Source organism: Oreochromis aureus, linkage group 14, assembly GCF_013358895.1.
Source record: "Oreochromis aureus strain Israel breed Guangdong linkage group 14, ZZ_aureus, whole genome shotgun sequence".
NCBI classification, from domain to species: Eukaryota; Metazoa; Chordata; class Actinopteri; order Cichliformes; family Cichlidae; genus Oreochromis; species Oreochromis aureus.
The window spans coordinates 8,436,299-8,459,228 of NC_052955.1; the positions used below are offsets into that span (position 1 = coordinate 8,436,299).

General features: G+C 39.8%; 1 protein-coding gene across 1 annotated transcript in view; it reads right to left on the reverse strand.

Moving 5' to 3' along the window:
• The window catches only part of LOC116329284 (LHFPL tetraspan subfamily member 6 protein), a 46,198-nt gene continuing 23,268 nt past the window's right edge, over positions 1-22,930 (reverse strand). Inside the window, exons 3-4 of the mRNA XM_031751287.2 lie at positions 4,225-4,323; positions 1-944 (exon numbers count right to left, since the gene is read on the reverse strand). Of these exons, the coding sequence (XP_031607147.1) occupies positions 826-944; positions 4,225-4,323 (218 nt within the window). The 3' untranslated portion in view covers positions 1-825. The remainder of the gene's footprint in view (positions 945-4,224; positions 4,324-22,930) is intronic.

A 22,930-nucleotide genomic window follows, 5' to 3' on the forward strand; every position in this document is an offset into this window, starting at 1 on the left:
CTTATCCTCTTTATTGATCAGAAAAAAAAGGACTCTCACATGCAGCGAACACTATCAAGATCAAGAAGTCATGGGAAAAAAGCTTTTTAGGAATGCACGACTGTTTGTTTTTGCTCCGGGGCGTAGACTCAAAGAAGACTTGAAAAACCAGACTTCCAATAAACATTTATTTACAAAACAAAAATAATGGCAAAGAATAATTTGAGGGTGAATACAAAATGTGATAAAATGATAAAATACATTACCATACACAATGTATATCTTATGAATGTGTTAAATAAACTATGCTTAGATTTTTGGGGTCTGAATCGAGGAAGCAGGCAGCCAGTGTCGGATTGCTTTACATTATAGGGATTATTGCATTTCTGTTTGTGTTTAAGGCAAGAATGAGTGATGAAGAGGAGACCGCAAACACTTCACGTAACAATGAGGCAATATTACTTCTGTTCATCACAGGGCGCACTATCACATAAACATTAAAGACCAAAGAAGAGGAAGACAAAAGAAAAAAAAAGAGAGGGAGAATACTCTTTTCATTAGAGAAATAGTTATGTAACAATCTTACAAACAGGATTGGTCCATACATTTTTCATTTAAGAACAGCTTTTAAGAGAAGTACCACTTTTCAAAGCCATGTGTGTGTGCTGCATTATGAAACAGTCCCTGCAGTTGTCAGATGAGTAGTGTCCCATGATGTGCAGAGCACCATAATGACTTGATGTCTTTGGTGCCTGATGTGCTGTACTGGTGTGAGTGCACAGAGTCCTCTCCCTTTTGTCGTACCGCCCGAGGTCTCTGCCTGTCCCCGTCTCTCTCATGCTCTCTTCAGTAAGGGTACTGCTTTTGCTTCTTCCCTGCGAAACAGGACAGCCAGGTGCACAGCAGCATAGCACCCGCCGCTCCTGCCCCTGTGCAGTAATACGCCCAGCCGATCTGACAGGAACCTGCAGAGGATGAAAAAAGAAAAGGTCTTTTCACCCTCTAGAAAAACATTGTAACAGATTTAAATTAATCTGGGCAAATAGGTCTTTAGCCAGTAAGACAGTCGCTTGATTTTAATGGAGAACGACACAGCTTACTCTGCATGTATAGCCCTTTTTAGGAAAACTGCCTAAGAATCTCACATCACTTCTGCGATGAAGGGGAACTCGCATGTTTACTCCACTCAGCTCAACTACACTGTAAAATTGGACCTAACAGCTCACCCATGCTTTGAATGATAATTGAGCATTACGCTATGTAAAACACAGCAAACCATTCAGACGTTAGTTTGAAATGCACAATCATTTTGTTTGAGATATATCACGAGAACTCCGCACCGCGCCTTTGATCTTGCCCTAGATCTAACATTAACGTGTTAGTGTTAATCACAGAGAATGGTGGCAACTGCTTGACATCTCTGCTCAGGCTACTATGTTTCCATCTTCTTGTGAAATACAGCTAGCACTGAAAATATGCACAAAACAGAGCCCCAATTCATGTGCAAACAGTCTGCTATGTGGGAGATGAACAATTAGAGACTTGGAGAAATGCAGAAATGGAGTCTCTGGAAATTACAGTAATGCAACGAAATGCTGAAATGCAAATAAAACCTAAACCATTAAGTGCCTCCTTTAGACACACCTTGCATAATCATCAGAGGTAATTATATGCATTATGAAATAGGATACAGTGGTTGAGTTTCTTTTGAAAGTGTTGAAAATACTTATTTCTCATTTTCTGTGGCATTAACAAAAAGTACATCCCCTCTTCTTAAATGTGACTGTAGCTTATCTATTCATTCAAATTAACGACAAGAGTATTTTCCACTTGCAAAACATATCCCATCAAAGGAATGACTCGGATCCTTCATGCTTTGCTTCTTTGGACTCAGGTATGGAAATGAACACGTACGCAGTTAATGCCTCCTGCAGCGGCATTCGGAGTTTTCAAGCACTGACTACAGCCTTCATGACTAATTAATGAGAGATGAATTAATGAAGGACGGCTTCAGATGTGGTGAAAGCGTCATTTGTCGTCACCATCTTATCATGGTGTGGACATAAATGAGACAAAACTTGAGTTGCCAGTTGCTCTGAACAAAACTTTCAGCCAAAAGCACTTGTTAACACAAACGTATATGTGCCTGTTCTTCCACAGAGGAAATAAAATGAAAACTGCACATTCAACATAATTACCTCTGATAGCGTGTGGTGATGTGTTCTTGAAATTTAAAAGGGAGAAATCTGTTTGGATTATGTGGTTTAAGAGTAGATGCTGCTAGAATGGCAGAATCGGTGTGAATCCATAATTCATATGACAGAAAATGTATTAAAAATCACAGTTAATGTTTGCTGATGGTGTTCTTAATACATCTGGCTGCTTAGCATTTATTAACTTGCAACTCTTAACTTCATATTAGCAACATTTGCATTTTTTTTTCTTGTGGCAACAGTTGGAGAGGACAGTGAAGCTGTTTGGTCTTTCATTAATCTGTTCAGAGTATCATCTCAGCAGCGACAGAGCATATCGTCATGAAATGGGATACAAATACTACAACCTGCGGCTATTTTGCCCATTTCCAGTCGGAAAATTGATTAGAATGAATAAGCAAATAAACAGTGGTTAGTTTTTTAACATTTTATTATTTATTTACAATCGCTGTGAGTGCTTCTTCATATTCTCCAGTTGCAAAAACAAAAAAACCTATGTGCTGAATTAAGTTTTAATGTTTGCATCCACTGAAATGTGCATCATACGTCTGTTGCCCGGCACCTTCTTTGACCATTATGCAGAATGGTAGAATGGATGTATAAACATAGATAATCGAGTCCCCCTGGGTATTTCAAATCCCACCTAAAAAAAGCAAGGAAAAAGTAGTGCCTGGGCAGATTTGTTTGCTTTCACTACCAAGAAATTAGCATTAGCAGAAGTTTCCCCAAAAAAGTCTGTCTTGGAGATTGATTACTGTATGTCGCTGAAGGAAAAAAGACATCCGAAAGCAAACCAAACTGCACGTTAATCAAAATGAAATTTAAACTGATCTGTTTTTCACTGACTTTTTTTTTTCATTTATAATCAAACTTGTTCACTTTTAATTTGTGTGAACCCTGGTAGAAGCTTTAGAGCTAGCAGGCCTATAAATCCTAACAGATATTTCTTCCCTCCACTATTTGTTTTGTTTTATTGGTAATAAAATTTAGTAAAGATACACATTTTTCTTCTTTTCTTTAAACTTGTAATGAAATGTAAAACGTAATATGATTGTAGTGAAGAGGATAGAAAAAATCTCATAAACTGAAGAATATTCACATGGGAGTAGACTTTAATTACCTATATCTATAGTGATAATGATAATCTGTGTCCCCTTTATTATGCAGGTCAAATGTTTTGTGCAGCTCCATACAGATTCTTTTAATTCAAAAATCTGTTTTTATAGGTTTCCCACCCCTGGACTAGTGGTTCTCTGGTGCTCTTTTCCCTACGGCACGCTTTGATTCTGGACAAAAACATAAGAGCTGAATTTTTTTGAGGTTGATTTTGGGTATTCATGGTCCACACTCAGTGTTTTTAGTGAACCCCACTAAGCATTCAGATCAAGTCAAGATCCAAGCATGTGGGTGACGAATATCAAAATGGACTGGGATGCTTCCAGGGATCCTCAGCGAGGATGAGCCTTTTCATTTTAATCCAGTGATATAAAAAAAAATCTTCATGTATTCTTGTGTTGTCTGTTAATAATATTAATCCAAGTTCCCAATAAAATATTTTACATCCAGTGAAAAACCAAACACTCTTTGATTAGTATCAAATAAAGGAGCAGCCGCAGTATGAAAAGCTTTTCCACCTCCCTCGTGTCTGATAAAGTAGCATATTACTGTCTGTGAGATAGTCCTGATAATACCAGCTGCATGCAGAGCACAAATCAAAGTATTGCTTATTCTCGGCACACATTTAAAGCTATAAAACATTTTGGAAATGGACAGCTACTGGATCTTCTGCTGTTAATTTTTCCAAATGCATTAATCAAAACAACAAGAAATCACATCTTTTTTTGACTACCAGAGAGAGACAAAAGGCAGCATGTCAACACATAAAGACAAATATCGGTCGTCTGTTTCACGTTTTCTGCGATACGTCTGTTTCTGGGAATAAAAGATCCAGCGAGCACGGCACAAATTTATGAACCATCTGTGTGTAATTAAAGCCTGTGTGTGTGATGGATCTCCCTTGCAGACATCTTACCTAGTTGAAACTGGCTTGAGCTGTTGTTGCAGGTCTGCTGTACTTCCTCGCTGTCCCATCCCAGTGGATAGAGTGCGCAGCCCGATCCTATGAGCAGACCTGAGAACGAGATGAAGAGGAGGACAGTCGGGTCAGGTGACGAGGGAATAGCACTAAAGACCGATCACCGGGGGTTCAAAAATATCACAAAACGTGGCAGCAGGCTGCAAAGACACCGTTTACGAGATAAAACCTGTAGCAAGGACAAACTCATCATCAAGGTGCTCGCTCAGCTCCTTGACGAAGGCCAGCATTGTTTTTAGGAAACCTCGCCTCTCCGGAGGGGGGTTTTATAATTTAAGAATCTTTTAAGCGCTGTGAATAAAAATGCAAAGCGCCACATGTTTTCTTATTTGTTCCATCCAGATATCAAGCAAGGTTTAATTAATTTTAACCTCAGGTTTTGTGCGGATTCTCCCTCATTATTTGGTCAATGATTTAATTAAAATGATCAAAAAGAGACAATGAGCTGTTGCTCTACAGGCATATGTGTGACCTCACCTCTGTGGTTCTTCCTTCTCCTTATCCGCAGCTTCTCATTCTTGTTCTTCCTATTATGTTTTAGCACGTATCGCCAGAGAGGCAGCGCTCACCACGTCCATCAGTTCTACCTCTGAACTAAGACTCGCAATCCTTTGGTACATGACACGGGCTGTGATTTTACCACTCTATCACATTTATACGGCAACAAAACAAAGCGCCACAGCCATGCAGCTCATAAAACTGAAACAAATGAATGAGAACATATGCAAATAACGTGGCAATTTCTCACTGAGGCAACAGTGAAAAAACAAGCATTTTTGGTACACAATAATTACTGTAAAACTCTGGAAAATCCTTGAGGGACTTCTTTATGTCAGTGATTAAAGAGACTTATGATTACGCCTAAAGCTGCGCACAGAGACAAGAGCAAAATCTAGTCAAGGCCATTACATTAAGGATTAATATCCTCAATATTTGCCTGCAGCCAGGTCTTGACAAGTTATTCCCTGGATGTCAAGGCCTGTCTCTTAAAATTACCCTGTGGGGGCCCCTGGTAGGTGGCTCTGCCATCACATTAGCTTAATCCCCTCAGATGTGTCTGCTCTGCTATCAGTTATGGGATGTGATGATGGCAGCAGAGGGAGAGACGGGAAGAAAGCGCTGCCTTCCAACATGATTACCCCTGCCATCCAGGACTGCCTTATTGCATCTAGACCAGATAACAAGCAGGAATTAGTCCACATGTTAATGAGGATGGGCTAGATAAACTGGCTAACATCTGAGGAGGAGTAGGTAGAGTGAAAGAGACATCTGTGTTGTCCCTGGTCGCAGCCAAAGGGACAAACGAAAACGGGCTGTCTATATGGCACTAGTGTTAGAAAATCAATTGGGTGAAACTCTGGCATGTTGATGAGAATGAGGGGATAGCAAAAGGCTCTGACCATGTCTGTGTCATTACAGCTCAGGATCAGAGGGGATCCAGGGATTTTAATACATAACAACTGAGCTGTTTCTCCCTCAAACCCTTAAGAAAACTTCAGACGAGTTCCTCCTTCAGACCTAAAAATACTACCTTTAGCCTGTGCACTGCAGCAAACGTGAAACAGGAGCATTTGATGTAAATCCTTATTCAAGCAGCCACTATGGATACCTGATGAGTCTAAAAACCCACTATTTTAAAAGGTACAAAAATGTATTTAGGAGGAAGGGCGCATTCACGCAGCCATTCAATTTTCTCGGTTACATAATGTTACTCAGTATGTTTTGATTCAAATTTGTAATAGCAAAGACTGTAAAGCATGCCAGCATGATAATGTATTCATGATTAATATTTAACATAATTTAAAATTCTCTTTCAAGTGTTGTGTAATGCAGAGATAGAGCAGCATGTAATCAAACTGAATTTCCTTGCAGCAAAATGAGAGAAGGTAAAAAAAAAAAAGAAAGAAAAAAGAGCAAAAAAAAAAAACCCCGACTTTATTTCCCAAAGATGTTATTATTCTATCCAGTGAGGTATAATATTTCCATTTGAAAAATCAAACTTGATGGCAATTCTCAATCATACTTTGGTTAACACGTTTGCTAAAATGATCAAAACCATAAAGTTGCTCAGCTCTGCAGCAGGCACCAAACAGAGTAGAATGGGAAAAGAAAGACTTCATTGCATAGTTTCCACATCAGGTCAGATTATGATGATGACAGTGAATGCTGGAAATTGCTCCAAGACTACGGGCGGGAGGGGAATTATTGCCACAACAAAGACTGGAGCTGAGTTCATTGTGTAAGCGCCTAAAATCAAAGGTTTCCATGTGAACTGTCACTGTTGGCTGTTGTTTTTTGGAAGTAAACTCCCAGAGTCTGCAACGCTGCAGTGGCTGAAATCAATGTGAGCGCTCACATGTTACCGTAACACTATTAAGACAGTTACTGTGGGAGCAAATGAACAAAAAATATGGGCACACTGCTAAGGTGTAAATCAGTATCATATGAGGTCCCACGTTTCTCTTTTGGCTTTTATTTATTTGATTTCTTTATTTTTTTTTCCCTCACGATGGCTAATTCCATCAAATCCCATCCTCCACACTCACTACGTGGGTTATTGAAAACCAGAGGTAGGGGGGCTGGTGACTGGGATGTAGGAAAAAGATTACAGAGAAAGAAAAAAAACAAAAACATTCTTTCACATAATGTTCATGAGCCAAGCTGTTAGAAAGAAGTGTGCTGTTGTGAGAGGCAGCTACCTCGGGCTCTCCTTCTGCATGCATGCTGTTATAGTCAGATACTTCTCATCCTTCTTATTATCCCGTCCTAAGCTAACACTGCTACACCCCGATCTGCACAAACACACAGTTGGGGATTTGTGTCAGTTAGCGTGTGGTTGTCAGCTATAGATATGCTTCTCGACCTTTTGTGCCTTTCCAAGTGAGACTGAAGATTTCCTTTATTGCAACTTTTCTTAAATGTTTCAAAATGTTCTCACATTTTGTGACCTAAATCTAATGTCCTGAGTCGTGGTGTGAAACCTACTCAAGTTACAGACACACGACGGTCACAAGCACTAAAGCTAATTAACCATAAACAGCATTTTACTGCACGGAACTTCACGTTCTCTTTGCTGCAAAACAGATTCTTTGAGAGAATTTAAAAGTCTTGAATTCCGAGTCGTTTCGTTTCATTGAGGTCTTTGAGGTATTTCAGAGCTTTTCCCAAAGCACAGAAAGGAAATCGTCTCTTTCAGACAACATGAACAGCAGATGGTCTCATGATGAAATCGTTGCAGGACTCCGCTATAAGCTGTCATGAGAATAGTTAGTGGAATAAACCACAAGTCTGTCACAGAGCCTTTGCTGCAGCTAGATGACACTCTGAGACTGACAGAAAGGATGACAAATATGAGAAATATACAACAACAGCTTGCATCGACACACAGAGGCAGAGGCAGGCAGAGGGAGTTATCACACCTAATACGAAAAAAAAAAATAAACTGACCCGCTGAAATGTCTGTGCGATCAAATCTACCTCTTAAGCAAAGAATTAGCGAACATAAAAGTTCCATTACAGATACGAACTATTCTGTAGCCTGTCACTTTAATAACCACTCAGATTTCCTCCTGTAGCTTTCAGCATGTGGAGCAGATTTCTCTTCACAGATGGGGTGATGGTGACAGGAGGTTATGTCAGAGAGAGCTTTTGTGCATGCACTGCTTATGAACATTGTAACCACTGCGAGGATTTTTAGTGTAATGTTATGATTAAACTATAATAGTCCATATATGCTATGAATGATCGTTGTACAGCATTTATCTCTATTGATAAATATTCTACCACATTATGTAGAATATATGTTGATGTGCTTTGTGTTTCTTTACTGTCTCTATAGATACTCTCTCAAACTTGTCCACTTGATTTTTTATACTGTGTTCAGCTGGTACCTGTTCAAGCTTTTTACTGAACTTACTACAGTAATAGGGTCCAAACAGCAGAGCTGTTGGATAAACCATAGTATTCCTGCATTGGTCTCTTCTTTCTTCTTTTAACATTTAACGCTCTCTTGAGTGCCACCCATAGGTCAAAGTTGGAGGTGTGATTATAAGCATAACTATGGAAGCCCGTTTTCGCCACTAAAAAGAAAAAAGTATCCATAACTCGAAATTTCGACTTATTAACTCAAAATTTTGAGAAAAGTAACTCAAAATGTCGAGTTAGCGCTGCCAATCAGTAATCTATGTGAATTACGTCGTTTCCTTTTTACCCGGAAGCTGAAGCCCTCAGCTACAAATGCTACAGCTAAGCTACCAGTATTACAGCGTGGCTCCACAAATGATGAAATCCTTGTGTTATTAGCTGAATCACATGGCTTTCCTATCAGCAAATGTACTCTCGAAAGCGCCAATTTGTTGCGATCCGGTTTTGAGTGTGCATTCCTCTGCGCCATATCTTTCAGGGTAACAAGAAAATGACGTCATTCATGTAGATTACTGATCGGCAGAGCTAACTCGAAATTTCGAGTTATGGTTCCTTTTTTTTTTTTTTAGTAGCGGAAACGGGCTTCCATACATAACTTTTGAAACACATATTTGGTTTTCAAAAATGAGATATTAGTTTAGAGTATCCTGCGACATCAGTTTATGGTATGTTGGAAATTTTGTTTGTACATTTTTACAGGCTATGATATTTTTCTAGTCTTGACTTAAACTGGAATAGACTGTCTTCAGATTGGATTTTACAGGCAGGTTTTTAAAAAATTGCCTTTTTTTTCCCAGTCTTTGCCAAAATTGTTACAGATGATCTTCAGACGAAGCCACAATAAAGTTGTCTGAAGCATCTTTGGATTTTCTTAAATGTTTGTTTGTTACAGCAATAATCAGCTAAACAGGAGGTCACATTATATCTCCACAACTGTTCTGTGCATTATTGCAAAACCTGTAGCCCTTCCTGGTATTCTCCCTCCAGCAAATGTGTCCTTTCACTACTGGGGGGTAATGAAATGCGCTTCCCTAACAGCCACACTTTGAACATAATGATATCAAATTGTCATGGCAACTGTGCCCGGCTGAACTACTAGGTCCACTAGTCGTTGCTTGAGCTCATATTTGAAAAGTTTTGCACTGATCTGCATGCATGCTTTTTTAAAATTCAGTTTTATCTACTGCTCCAGTGCAACTGAAGTCAAATAAACTGTACTGAAAAGCCAAATTTGTTACTTAGTGAGCTTGGGTTTTTTTTTTTGTTTTTTTTTACCCTCACTATTTCAGCACTCCTCTAAGCTGTCATGATAGGGTAGTTAGTGGAATTCACCAGAATGCTGTTGCAGAGGCAAGGCAGGAACTCATAATCTTTAGAAATCTGCCAGCACCATCATCCACAGACCCCGTGTGTGCTTTCCACAGAGGTGATTAAGGATCCAAAGAGCTAGCTTTCTTTAGCGGCATCAATCATGACCTCAGGTCAAATTTAAAGATTCCCCTTAGCTTTCCGGGAGATCAGGAGAGGTTCAAGTGCGTCTCTATCTGGGAGGTATGTTTGTTTGCCTTACTGCATTTCGCCAGCAACCACTGTTTGTAAAGCCTTTTCCCCCCATTTTTGGAGTTTTGTTTCAGTTGCTTTGGCAGCCAGCTGATGCTTTATAAGCTTCAGGGGTGGATGGGGTGAAGAAGAGGAGTGAATAGTGAGTGCAGTGCAGAATATATGAGGCCAGGCAACTTATTCATGATCGAGTTTCAATTGATCTCCGTGTGGTCATTATTGGAATGACTATGTCAGGGCTAATAGCTTGTCTGAAAGGCTCTTCTATGAACTTGAAAGAGTTGGGTTAAATGGATTTAACCAAATACAATCAGCCTCACATATCAGTGTACAATCCAGAAAATCTGCTCTAATATAGTGATCTTTCTTCTGCCTCTGCTTGCCTCAGATTTCATCATCACAGTTGAGCACTTTTTTCAAATCACATTTTTGCCGGCCTAAAAAGCATACAGAGAAGTGTTTTATTCCATCACGGCTAAGCCATTGTTCCCCATCTTTTTTTCTCTGTCAATGCTTTTTTACCTGAATGAAAAACTGCCCCCTTTTCATATCCCCCCACATTCTCTGATTCAGGCAGTGCTGATGCCTTTTGTCAAGCTTTCTTGCTCTCTGTCAAGACCCAAGGAATTTCTTTACCCTCTTTCATGCCCCGAGACAATACCATTCAAGGTTATCATTCAAGAGGCCAAAAAGGGCAGGGGGAAAAAATGCAGAGGCTAAAGCTGGAGAGAATTTTTGTGGCCAGGGAATTGGAGTGAGGATGTGCCTGAGTGAGCTGGCTTAATGTAAGACAGTCCCTTTTGGGCTTGGAAGATCATCCAAAAGAAGCAGGGAAATGTAAGAGCAACCACACCTGGGAAGACAGTCTTGTTCTTCTATTTATACACCCTTTGCTCAGCATATGTGTTAGACTTTTACTTACCAGAAACATGCCAATGATGAAAAAACTACACGATCAATAAACTGCTTCATTACTCCAGGAAATGCATGAAACGTGACTCTAGCCACATTGTCATTCTCTCCGTGTTTATCTTCCAGAGCTATAATGAAAAGCAGCCAGGGGTTCAGAGTGTCACATCAGCCTAAAGAGGCCAGTGTGACTAATCTGTTCACAGACCCGTCCCTGCATGTCGAGGCATGAATTCTCTTTCATTTAAAACACAAGACAAACAATAACATGTACCGTTTCCCTGCCCGCTTTTTAAAAAGAATCTTATTTTGATTGGCTCCGTCATTCAAGTTGGACTGGCTTAGTCATTTTTAGCAGGGCTTGCTCCTGTGTGAGCATTTTTGCTGGCAAAGTTGGGGAATTTTTTGTGAGTGAGAAAGGGATCTGGAGTTTCACTTGAAAGGAGCAGTGAGATGGTTAGATGGAGGAAAAGGGGGGTGCAGAGACAGGAGGGATTTAAATAGGGTATGTGAAGTATGTGATATTTGATGTGCACAGTGAAGCATATAAATATTTGCTGCTGCTGCAAGTGACTGGCATTTGGCTTCAGCTGACTGTTAGTCTTCTGATTGGTTTTCCAGTCATTAAAAAAGTATCAAGTATTAATATTCAGTTGTTTGTTTTAGTTTATTCATGTTATTTTGTTAAATAGCTGCATACAGGGCAGCTGGAAAAGACATTGTGGGAAAGATACTTTTCCAGTTCTTTTTAAGGTGTTTTCATACTTGCACTGTTGAGTCTGTGGAAACTGAAATCTGGTTTTCTTTCCCCTTGGTACAGTCCATTTGTGCAGATGTTAACACAGCAATCACACTCAAGTACAGTGTGATCCGATCTTGATCTGACCCAGCTACCAAACTGTGTATGGTACAGTTTGAGCAACATGTCTTCCTCATACCCACATATGCTTTGCATTCTGGGAAGTGGCTGATTACCATAGACATGCAGGAGTAAATTCTCCCTGTTATCCACTAGTTACGAACATGGCACCTTCTTCCTATATTTACTTTTGTTCTCCCTGCTCCAGACACATGTGGCCAATAAGTGGATCGTGGATCGAGGGCTCTCACATGGTTTGTAGTGACACTTTTTTGATTCCCTTGGTGTTTCCTGTTTGCTAGAAAAAGCCACAACTTTACAAACTCATAATTCAGACCAGAGTAAACGAACTACAGGTGAAAAAACATCCTTACTCTGTACCCAGGGGCTGGACCATGGCCAACTTCCAACCAGAACTTCATATTCATTTAAACAGCACACACTTACCTCTGTTATTTGCACAGTTATTGTTAAAATTACAAGTTTAAAAACTACACCCTTTCTGACATCCCTACATCCATCATATTACATCATATCCTGACAATCTGTTAGACACACCAAGGACTCTAAAACTGCACCCTCTCAGCCTGGTAGGCCTGTTGTGTCCCTGCCATTATACTGAAAACAAAGACAACAGAACCATCAAGATGGTTGATGCATTAGTGTAGTTGAGTTTAAGTTAACCTAATTCATTGAATCCTTTCAGCAGAATATTAGTACTGCAGTTTTAGTTTGATCTGTAATTGCATTTATTTGTCTTTATGTATAGGAAAAAAAACCCCATCGAACCAACCACCCACTCAACAAGCTACAAATTCTAAGAAATAAGCCTTTGGAACGACTTTTTGCATCTCAAATGTCAATGTGCATGCTGCATCACATGTGCTGTGAGCCAACGCAACCGCCTTCACTGCAGTTTTTTTCTATTATGTCATTATTATACTGACAAAATCTGCCCAGACCGACATGCAAAGTATTGCCAAAGTACGACAGATGGCGTCTTCTGCCATGATGAAAGTGACAGACAGACTCACGAGGTGAAAACAGTACCTGCCACACTGTCACAGCTAATAATAAACTGAATAAATTTGTTGCCTACTGCGTGATGGTTGACTACACACAGAAACTCTGCTAGTCCACAGTCCTCTGTTTAGTTTCATGTTTCTCCATGATTTGCTTCACAATTTGAATATCAGACACAGGAAACTCTATTACTGACCCGGTCGGTGAGATCAGAGCACTGTGACAAACACGGTCTGACTATTCATTCAGAGTGTGACCATCATCTCCATGACGCACCCACCTCATCTTCTCTTTGGTATTTGCTTCCGGCCCACAAAAAAGGTCACTGATAGAAACACTCACACACCCACATTATTATTTCATGCTCATATGATGTCTGCGTGGTTTTACTTTTATGTCATCCTGCAAACCTACAAGTTTTTTCATGTATTCTCTCATTGTTTGGCTTATTCGCCTTTTGTCTGTTGAACATCAGTTGCCCTCCAGGAATGACTTTAAAGTAAGCTGAACAAAAGCGAATTAGAGTGTTTTAAATATCCATCAACAACCCTTATGCAGTTTAGTGGCTAATCAAATTAACATTTTGTGAACTGTAGCTTGATTTAGCAAGTCAATTTAGTAAGTTCCTTACATTGTCAGAGATATATAGTATATGAGATGATCTTACAGAGTTTAGTTGACAAAATTTGGACTATGCTTTAGGATAATTTTGTCATTAGTAGGCATGACAAATATTTTCTACAAGTAGAACTTAGGGCAGAGATAAACTTGTGGCAGTTAACATGTACTTATAAGTTAGGGCTGTGGAAAAAACTTGAGTAAATCAAAAACTTTAATGACTAATGACTTTAGTGATTGATGTAATCAGTTTCGATGACCAAAAATAAGTCAGAAATGATGAACAGCAGGTCTAGTTTGCCTGTGCCCCTCTGCTGTTAACTCAGTCTCATTTCTCTCCTTGTCCACCCATCAGTCAACATCACTGGCCCTGGGCGGAAAGAGCAGTTTGTGTTTTATTGATCTGTTTCAGTGCTTTTGCTAAAGGCGTTCTGTCAAGAGCTGGCCTTATCTAATCACACCATTCATTTGTCACACAGTTTCCTACTACAACCAGTAATTAATAAAAACACCAATTACACAAACAAAATTAACTTCTGCTTCATCGGGCGTGATCAAAACCTCTCTCGGTCTGCTGGTCCAGGAAAACAACGCGGTGCAGAAAATGTGCACAAGCTGAAAATGGGCTGTGCTAAATACGTAGCAAGTAACTTTCAACAGAGAACATCCTCTGGATGTGTGCGGAGAATGAGCTTTTCACACAAGGGCGTAGATATTTTCTGTATGTCTCACCCTTTCCACTGACAAACCCATGGCTCTCTGCAAGCGTAACAATGTCTCCTCTGATCTCATACTGCAAATTGGATATCATTCCCCCTTCTTTCGGCTAAGATGAGAGTGCAAGTAGGAGATATGGAAAAAAAAAGAAAGAAAAGAATTTGAGCAGCATCCAAGAGAAATTTCTCCTTTTTATTTTCCAAACACTACTCATTTAGTTTTCCTTAAATGCAATGCATACTTTAACCTTTCTCTCAAATGTAGTCACCTCTGTGCTAAAGCTAGTCCTGAAAATTATATTCATATTATATATCTTAGAAACCCTACCATTCCTGGATCACTTGACTTCTACTGTTATCAGTTTGCTGCCTCATTTTTCCCCCTAACAAAATCCAAAGAAAGATTAGCTTTTGAGCTATCTAGCAATATTTTAATGACTTATTATCACTATGAAGCTTGGTGGCAGGGTGGTGACAGTAAGCTACTTTGCTTGCACATGACACAGATGGAATCAAAGACAACTCTCAGGCTATTCTGGGCAACACTTTTTCAGCCCTTTTTCAAATCAATTTTCAGTAATTAAAAGAAAGACGAGGAATGTGCTAAATAACATGCATCTATGGCAAAGTGTTGAAGAAATGATCTGCATGGCAGCCTGGAATCTCTGTGTGTAAGTCATAGCTTTTCCATCAAGAGTCAAGTGAAGAAGAAAATGTATGTTGAGCACAACAGAGCCAAAGGTGATGAAAATCCTACTCAGGGTAGGATCTACTTTATAGGGTCCTGTGTAGCTGTTTTAACTGGGTCATATCTGATATGTCGAGTAGCTCCCTCCTCCCACTGACAGAGCCTGACAGAAAAGCTTAATGGTGTGCCATGTGTCCGAAAGCCAGCATATACCTACAGCACTGCGTTCCTCTCTTAATTACCCTTTATAATGAGCAAAAAGCGTGCTAGCACAAGGTCTTCTAGGGAGAGGCAAATGAAAGACATTGCAATCTACGCTGTAATATTCATGTTAATAGCATCCAAATATGCAATGAATGTTTTAGTATCCTCCATGCAGACACTGCCAGACATCAAAATGCCTTTGACAGTACTGGGGCTCATCATGTGAGCTGCTCCATACCGCAAACACAAAGAGCCTCCTTTCAAAAGACAATGCAACGCTTCAGGGATCAAGGAAAAACTGACTCCCAATGCCAAGTGTAGCTACAAAGTACTCCACAGCCTGTGTTTAAAGTCCCGGCCCACTACATTCACGCTGCCTTCTGGGACACACACCAGGCTAGCTTACCACCAGGGATTTAGTTGGATTGAGTTTAAGCAGCCTTACTCTGCTCTCAAAAATCAAATATTCCCTAAACTAACAGGTCACTCTCGCTTCCAGGGTTTCATTGTGTGGGTGTGATGTGAAAACCGTTCAGCAAGAGCGGGACTCTCTTAGGACCTGGGGCCAATTCTAAAGCCTTGAACATGTGTATGGATATCACCAGAACATAGATAACATATATATAAAATATGTAGTAAACAATTTCTGAAGGTAAATAAGGCTTTATACTGAAAAAAGAAAAAATGTTTCATAAGTACATACTGTCAGTTAATGTCTATTTTCAGTCCGCATGCTAAGCTAAGCTAACTAAAAGATGATGGCAGTTTTGCGTTTACCATCCACACATACAAACAACTTCAAAAGTCAAACATTTTTTTAGTGTCTTACTTATTTACATCCACCCATCCATTCTCTTCTGCTTATCCAATTCAGATCACATTATACTCCATTAAAGTAAAAAATGCCAAAGCCTGTGGAAGTTACTTTTAAAAGAAATAACTTCTTAAGCATTAATGGTGAATGGTTATATGATAAAGCTCGAGTGGCTCCTCTTTCATCTTCTGCCGTTCTATTGACATTTGAGAGCCCTTGAGGAAGAGAATAGCAGAAATGAGAACACATTATGCAACATGTCAAGTAATCTGTGAGCAATACAAAAGGGCAAATGGAGAGCCAGAGATCAGATTATATGTGGCTGTGTGTGCTCATGACATTTTGTATGATACCGAATTGGTATTGTGATCCTATAATCTTATAATATCTGGTTTATCCTGTCCACTCAAGGATGAAAAGCTTTCTGCCCCAGTGACTTCACAGATTGAAACCAAACAGATGTCAAGAAAAGGCTACTGGTTCTATTTCAGGTGAAGTTTTACCATTACAATACTTTATATTGCTATGCCATCCATGACAGTGCATTAAGTACTGAGGTAAAGTAAAGCTGATTCTCTTACATTGTAGGAGACTGTAAAGATTAAACTATAGCTTCCTTGTGAACCCCTGTATTTTGGGCAGTGCTGTTACTCACCAATGATATAATATCATCCGAAAAAAGTCCAGTTTATCGACACTGAGCGGTTGAAAAAGAGATATCACAGAGACACTTGTTTGAGTCACTTTGGTGTTAAAATCTCCGATGTGGTAAAACATGATGAAAAATACAAAGCCCCTGAAGTCGTTTCCCAAACCAGTGATTATTTTTTTCCTTCTGCATTAGACTACTAGCTAAATGTGATGACTTAATTCCTGTTTTGACATGCACGTAAATTTCATGTTCATCTTGATAAACAGTTTCTAATTTGTCAGTTAAGCCCTTAGGCAGAATAAATCAAAAACATTTAAGGTAAAGAAATAAAACCGTCTGGATGAGAATGAACTCCGACAAATTAAAACCCAAAGGGTTGGGCGATAGCGGGTGGGCTGAAAATGAAGCACTTTATATGGGTAATTATAGAAAATACAGACAACAACCACAAATATGTGAAATGGCATTGCTTTGCTTAGTGCCGCATCCATTTAGGAAAAAGCGAAAAAGCCACACTCTAATGCAGGATGATAAATGGATAGGTTATTTATCATATTTTTAAAGGAAAATGAAAAGGTGGTATACTGGTCAAGTTTCTTTTTACTATGCCTCAGACAGTAAAGCCCTAACACCTCTATTACACTTGTGCCTCCCACAACCATATGGCTTCAATCTGCAGCAGGCATTCATGCCATAAGAGCAGTGGATCATATGAATCCACACATTATAGCAAGGCCACAAGGACGAATGAAAATCAATAGTTCCCTGGGACTTTCCAATACTGCCTTTCACTGAGGAATTTATATACATATATATATATATATATATATATGTGTGTGCGCAGTAAGATGTGGGAACAATGCTCTTTAAGCATGGTTGGTTTGCTCCACTACTCATGGTGTTTTTAATTTTCCACTATCCCACTGCCTTCTGCTTAATTAACTCTGGACTAACAGCAGTGTATGCCTGGGTATCGTATAACTTGGCAGACAGACCTCTCAGTTTCTCTAAAAAAACAACATTAGGAAGACAATGCAAAGCAAAGCTAGACTCCAATTTCTCAAAATTTATTATTTCTAACTCACTTAAATGGTTTCGCAACACCCTGAAATTTAATAGTAAAGTCTAAGATTGTAGTTAAAACAAACAAAAAAGCCTGTGGATGCATAAAAAAAAAAATCAATTTTGACCAAAATGAACAAACTTGGACTCAACTGAAGGACTGAAATGCAAAATTCAGTCAGCTGCCACTTCACATATACATTAAATTGGACTAAATTACTAAATACATTTTGTAAGATTAGAGTTTCAGAGTGTACTGAAACTCTACTTTTACAAATGTTCCACAATAGAAGTGAAGCACAATGACACGGCATCCAGAAGTAATAGAAGTACAGGACAGATTTCAGTCACTTATTGTGATGCTACTCACAGGGTCCGCTAGTTGGAAAGGGTTAAATTACACCAATATCTCAAATTGTGAATACAATTATCAGTAATCTTCCTGAATTATATATATATTATATTAAGTTACCTAGGGTGTATTAGTTCTGTACAAACAGAGTTATAAAATTCAATTTTTTAAGATCCATCTGTATTCATGAACATGAACCAGTGTCTTCAGAAGCTTAAATTGGAAGATAAAACTCGGGTCCGCTACACTGATGATGTATTAGAGAACTGCTTTGTGGAATGAAACTATGAAATTTCACAGCAAAATTAACTTTGCGTCATTATAAAGCTCTCAGCGATGAGGCTCTCGCCTCCATAATGTCATGCATCCACAAAGACTCACTGTCAATAGAACTTGGGTCACAAAACATCCCCTGATTGAATCAGTTTGAGTGTCTTTGGATCAAAGAGGGGCTTGTTCCTACTCACAAATTATGACTGATTTGTCCTAGATCGTAGGTCACTGCATGTGCACAGTCATCTTTTTCTTTTTTTGTCTTGAATGTTGATTACTGTAACCCTGTTATGGCAGCTTGACTGTGACTGAATAGGCTGCTAAGGGCTGTTGAGAATGTACCACAGGACATTTCAGAGCTAGTCACTCTGATTGATTGAGCCATAAAGAGTTTGTCCATGGGGTTAACAGGACCCGGATAAAAGATTAAGAGTCTGTTGAGTGTTGATTAATGGTCGAGGATATAACCTCTGGCCAGTGGTGCTGAAAGATTTATATAAACAGGGTCTCAGCAGCAAAATATTTTACACACACTGAATTGGAGTAATCTAAAGTCAGCGAGAACAAAACAATTACAGGATATCCGCGGGACATGAGCTAAATCAAAACAGAATTGTCACAACTCTGTAATCGGACAAACAAGTGTATTATTAACTGATAGAAGAGGTAGGACAGAAGCATGCTAGGAAATAGGATGAACCATAAAAGATAACTGAAATGGAACAGCCTCACTTTCATTTTGCGTTTTCTAAGTGAGAAGGAATGTGATGACGAGGGGAGAAAAATTTCCTCTGCATATTTATACAGGACGTTGTCTGTGTCAAGCCCTGCCCCACCCCCTGGACTTGGGCTGCCTGATTAGCATTCAGAGAATTCATTAAGACACAATCGCTGGTCTATGGGAACATGGGAATTCTTGATGGAGGAGAGGTTGAGTTCAGCCCGCTGGGTAACTTACTACAGAGAAAAACACCCCATCCCCCCAAACCTGAAGGTCACCACGTCCTTACTCTGCTACTGATCTGATGGATCAGAGACACACAGCCAGTGCGGAGGAGGGGGATTGTCTTAAGATCTTTTTTTTGCACACGCTCTGTTGTTTCCAGCATCTGAAAAATGTGCACTAACTCTGCCTGAGAAAAAGGGCATGACTAAACGCTAGTCTGACTTTTGCCTTGACTACCCCCAAAGGCAATCTCCCACAGTCCATCAGTTCCATGTTATAAAAGTGTTTCCCTTGTAAGCTATAAAAAAATATAAATAAAATCTGACTTTTTTGCTCGCACACCATCCATCCTTCAAAGTTGTACCCCCACCCCAATTTCCCCAACTATTAAAATCAATGTAAAGATGAATGAACCGCAGAAACCAGGGGGACATTGGGTAGACAAATTCTTCCGGCTGCGCCAATGGGTCATACATTAGGAAGGCGAGCTTTGGTTGCAACTCAGTGATGAATCATTCCTCGGGGAAGTACTACACACTTCAGCCCGTTTAATAAAAAACACCCAAAAAGTGTCCCGCATGAAAGCTTCACAATAATAAATCACAAGCGATGCATGCAGCGACGCTGCACAAATCCAGCAGTTTGGCTTTGGTCTCCGCTCACTTCTGGACTGTCATTCTGCTGTTTCTTTCATCCCGCTGTGGTCGCTTTGATTTGCAGCACAAATATGAATCTTTTTGTCATTACCTCCTTCCTCAGAAAATGATTTCAAATTATAAGGGAATTATCCAGCAGAGGGACAAATACTTCCCCGGGGTTTAATATCACAATTTATGCTTAAGTGTTTCACTTGAAGTGGTCTCTTGATGGCTGATTAAATTTTAAGCATGCATCAGTTTTAAGGGTTTCACAGTAAAATTAATTACCAGTACACCAGTATGGGGGACAACACGAAGAACTGTTGTAAAAGTCCACAACAAATACCCCTAAGAGACATGTGTGCCACATCCTCAAGCTTCCTTCTTTCCTTTTTTTATCACTACATGGAAGAAAGACTTTGATCATCCACTGCATCTCACTCAGATGAAAACAGAGTCGGGGCATAAGAGTTGGGGTTTTCCACACGAGGGAATGCAGAGCGGTAGGAAAATGAGGTGAACAGCAGCCACAAAAAGAGAGCAGAAAACCTCCAGCAGCTGCAGCACCCTCGACAGGAAACTAAGCTGCTGAAGCAAGTGTCAAACAAAACAAATTGCTTAAACCCCTGTGACACGTTGCGAGGTCTCATGACAAGAGTGGAAATTAAGTTGCCACAGACAGAGAATGCCAAGGCTAGATCACCAATATGAAGAATAATGCTGACTCTGATAGCAGCGGTGAGGTGTGTGCATTAGTGTGCTTACGAGGTATCGCTTCACACATGAGAATTAATTCATAAATCACTATACATGTGGCTCCTTTGTCCAACAAGGGATTGGAATTCTTTTATGCACCATGTTCTGTTTTTTTGTAATGGAGCCAAAGCTAAAATAGACTTCCTCTCAGCAGGGACTAGAGTATTCTGTCTCAAAAGATCCTTTCTTCTCTCAGAACCCAGGCATGGCTGACACGAATGTGACAGCACGAGTGAGTCAACATACCCAGGCAGTGCACTTTCATTTAGGAAGGAGGGAGCGCTTCAAAGTTCAGCTTATGGAGTAAAGCAAGAATAAAGAACAATGAAGAGCAGTCTGCGCTGGCTATAAAGGCACTTTGAGATGGAGAGAAACTGAAATGGCAGCAACAAAAGAAACAATTTATGCATTCGAGTTCATGTCAAGAAGAGGAGAAAAAGTATTTAATGCCTCTGAGGTGACTCATTTATTAATACAGCAGTAATTCACTTTTTGTAGATGAGGTTTGGTTTTCAGTGTTCTTCACTATGTTCATCGTCCGTGGCGAATCCCTTCATGGAAAAACTTTGCTGAACTACAGAGTCTATAGAAAGGCAAAGGGTAAGAATAAGCCATTACTCACACTAGAGCTAAAAAGACACAAATGCAAGAAGACGTAAAAAAAGACCAAGGTTGATGTATGGGATGTATTTCAGTGAAAACTGCAACAAAGAAATGAGTGTGTTCCCATGAGTGTGTGTGACTAAGATCAGGAGCATGTTGCAAAGGTTTAAGGTACCCATTACTGCTGAGTATAGCAGCAATGGGATTAGTGGTACCCGGAGGGCACAGATGGCACCAAAATCCTCCGAGCCGTTCTGAAAAGGTCATATAAAATACAGGAGAGACACCCCCACCTACTCACCCGACCATTCACTGCTGCTAACAGATTCCTCGGGCAGGATTGTGCTCGGGCTTTTAGTCCCTCATCAATCCTCTGAATGCTCCACAATCATTCTTTTCAAGTGTGGAACAGAGGCAGGAACAGAAATGCCTTTAAAATGTCAAACGACAACAGACCTGAGTTGCAGTGTCATTGATGATATCATGGCAAGGGCTGAATTCAATGAGAAACATGTGGCACTATAGAGGAAAACAGGTTTATCAAAGCTCTTTTGTTGAAATGTTTAATAAGACATGAAATGCAAGAAAGAAAGGACAGACGCAGAGAGATGTATAAAAAGAAATCAGTTCCAATAAAGAAGAATTGAGCTGATGGGTAGCTTTTAATCCCGTTTGAAGGGCATTTTTGACCCCTTCATTTCTCATTTTCTCATTCATTTGTCTCTGTCATGGTGAATGTAGTCATGTTAGGTCTGCAGAAAGGAGGTTTGCCGTCCTCCTCTGTTGTGCATTTCCTGCCACCATACGGCTGCACCGTCCCCGGGTGCCGGCTTGTCCGCCAGGACCATATGGCAAGGCCAGCAAAGCAGGTAGTGAGCTGAGACCCTACCAGTGTCACCAGTTTTCATGTTTTCTCAAAAAATACAAATATAGAATAATGAGTTAAAATATACAGACTAAGACATATGGACCACAGCAATTGTCCCATGGATTCATGGGACAACAGGTGGGGCACGGATGTGATGCGGCTTCCAACATTTAACCTCACGAAAGTAAGGAAGGTAAGAACTTGATGTAAATCACTACAATTTATTTGATACATTAGCACTAGGGCTGGGTTTCAATTATTGATTTTCCGATTAAAATCGATTTTAGCTTGAATAACGCGATATCGATTCATTAAATCCTGAATCAATTTTTAAATATAAATGTATTTGCCAGAATCTCAGGTTAAAGCTTTCATTTCAACAACCACCAAAAAGCTAAAACAGCAAATGAGAGCAGACAAACGGATTCAACACAAAGACGTAAACACAAAGCGTGGACCCGACGCATCAGAATCTGTGAGATGTCGGCTTTCTCATCCGACGGCACGTACATGGACATGCTGTCGGGGCTGAAAGCTGACATCTCACAGATTCTGATGCAGCAGGTTTTGTCACTATCTGACCAAAATTGACTGAACCAGCTGCAAAAGAAGATCAAAACTATGCTTCACATTTGATATATATCATCATTAATTCCCTCTTACCTTTGCTGTTTTGCTTCCACCACGATAAAATCACACTTCCTGCACAGCTCTCTCTCTCTCTCAGTGCACTTCAAGAACAGTTTCCAATCTCAAATCTCAGTTTTCTGCCTTGTCTTCCTTATTACGCACCAGTCTATCGTTGTGTACAGCGCTGTAGGCCGCTGTTTTTTTTTCTTCAAAATTTACCTGAGACAAGAAAGCCTCATTTCTGCTGTTCAAAACCGAAGAAATGTAAATTCTTAAAATTATACCAAATTGCAAAATGCTTAGCTGTGTCTCTAATAAAACCTCTGTAACTTTGCTCAGCTTCACCTCAGCAGCATCAGGTAATGTTCATATGCTGATTTCAGTTTTTGATCTACTGCAGAATATTTTTAAGGCAGTTATCTGCTATAAAAAGCCAGGCCAGGAAAATCTCCTTCATGTGTTTTTCTGTTTTATCCTCAGTTACTTTGACACAAAGGCACCTGCTGTGATGCTTACACCTCTGATGAAGTCTCACAAGTGTCAGTACT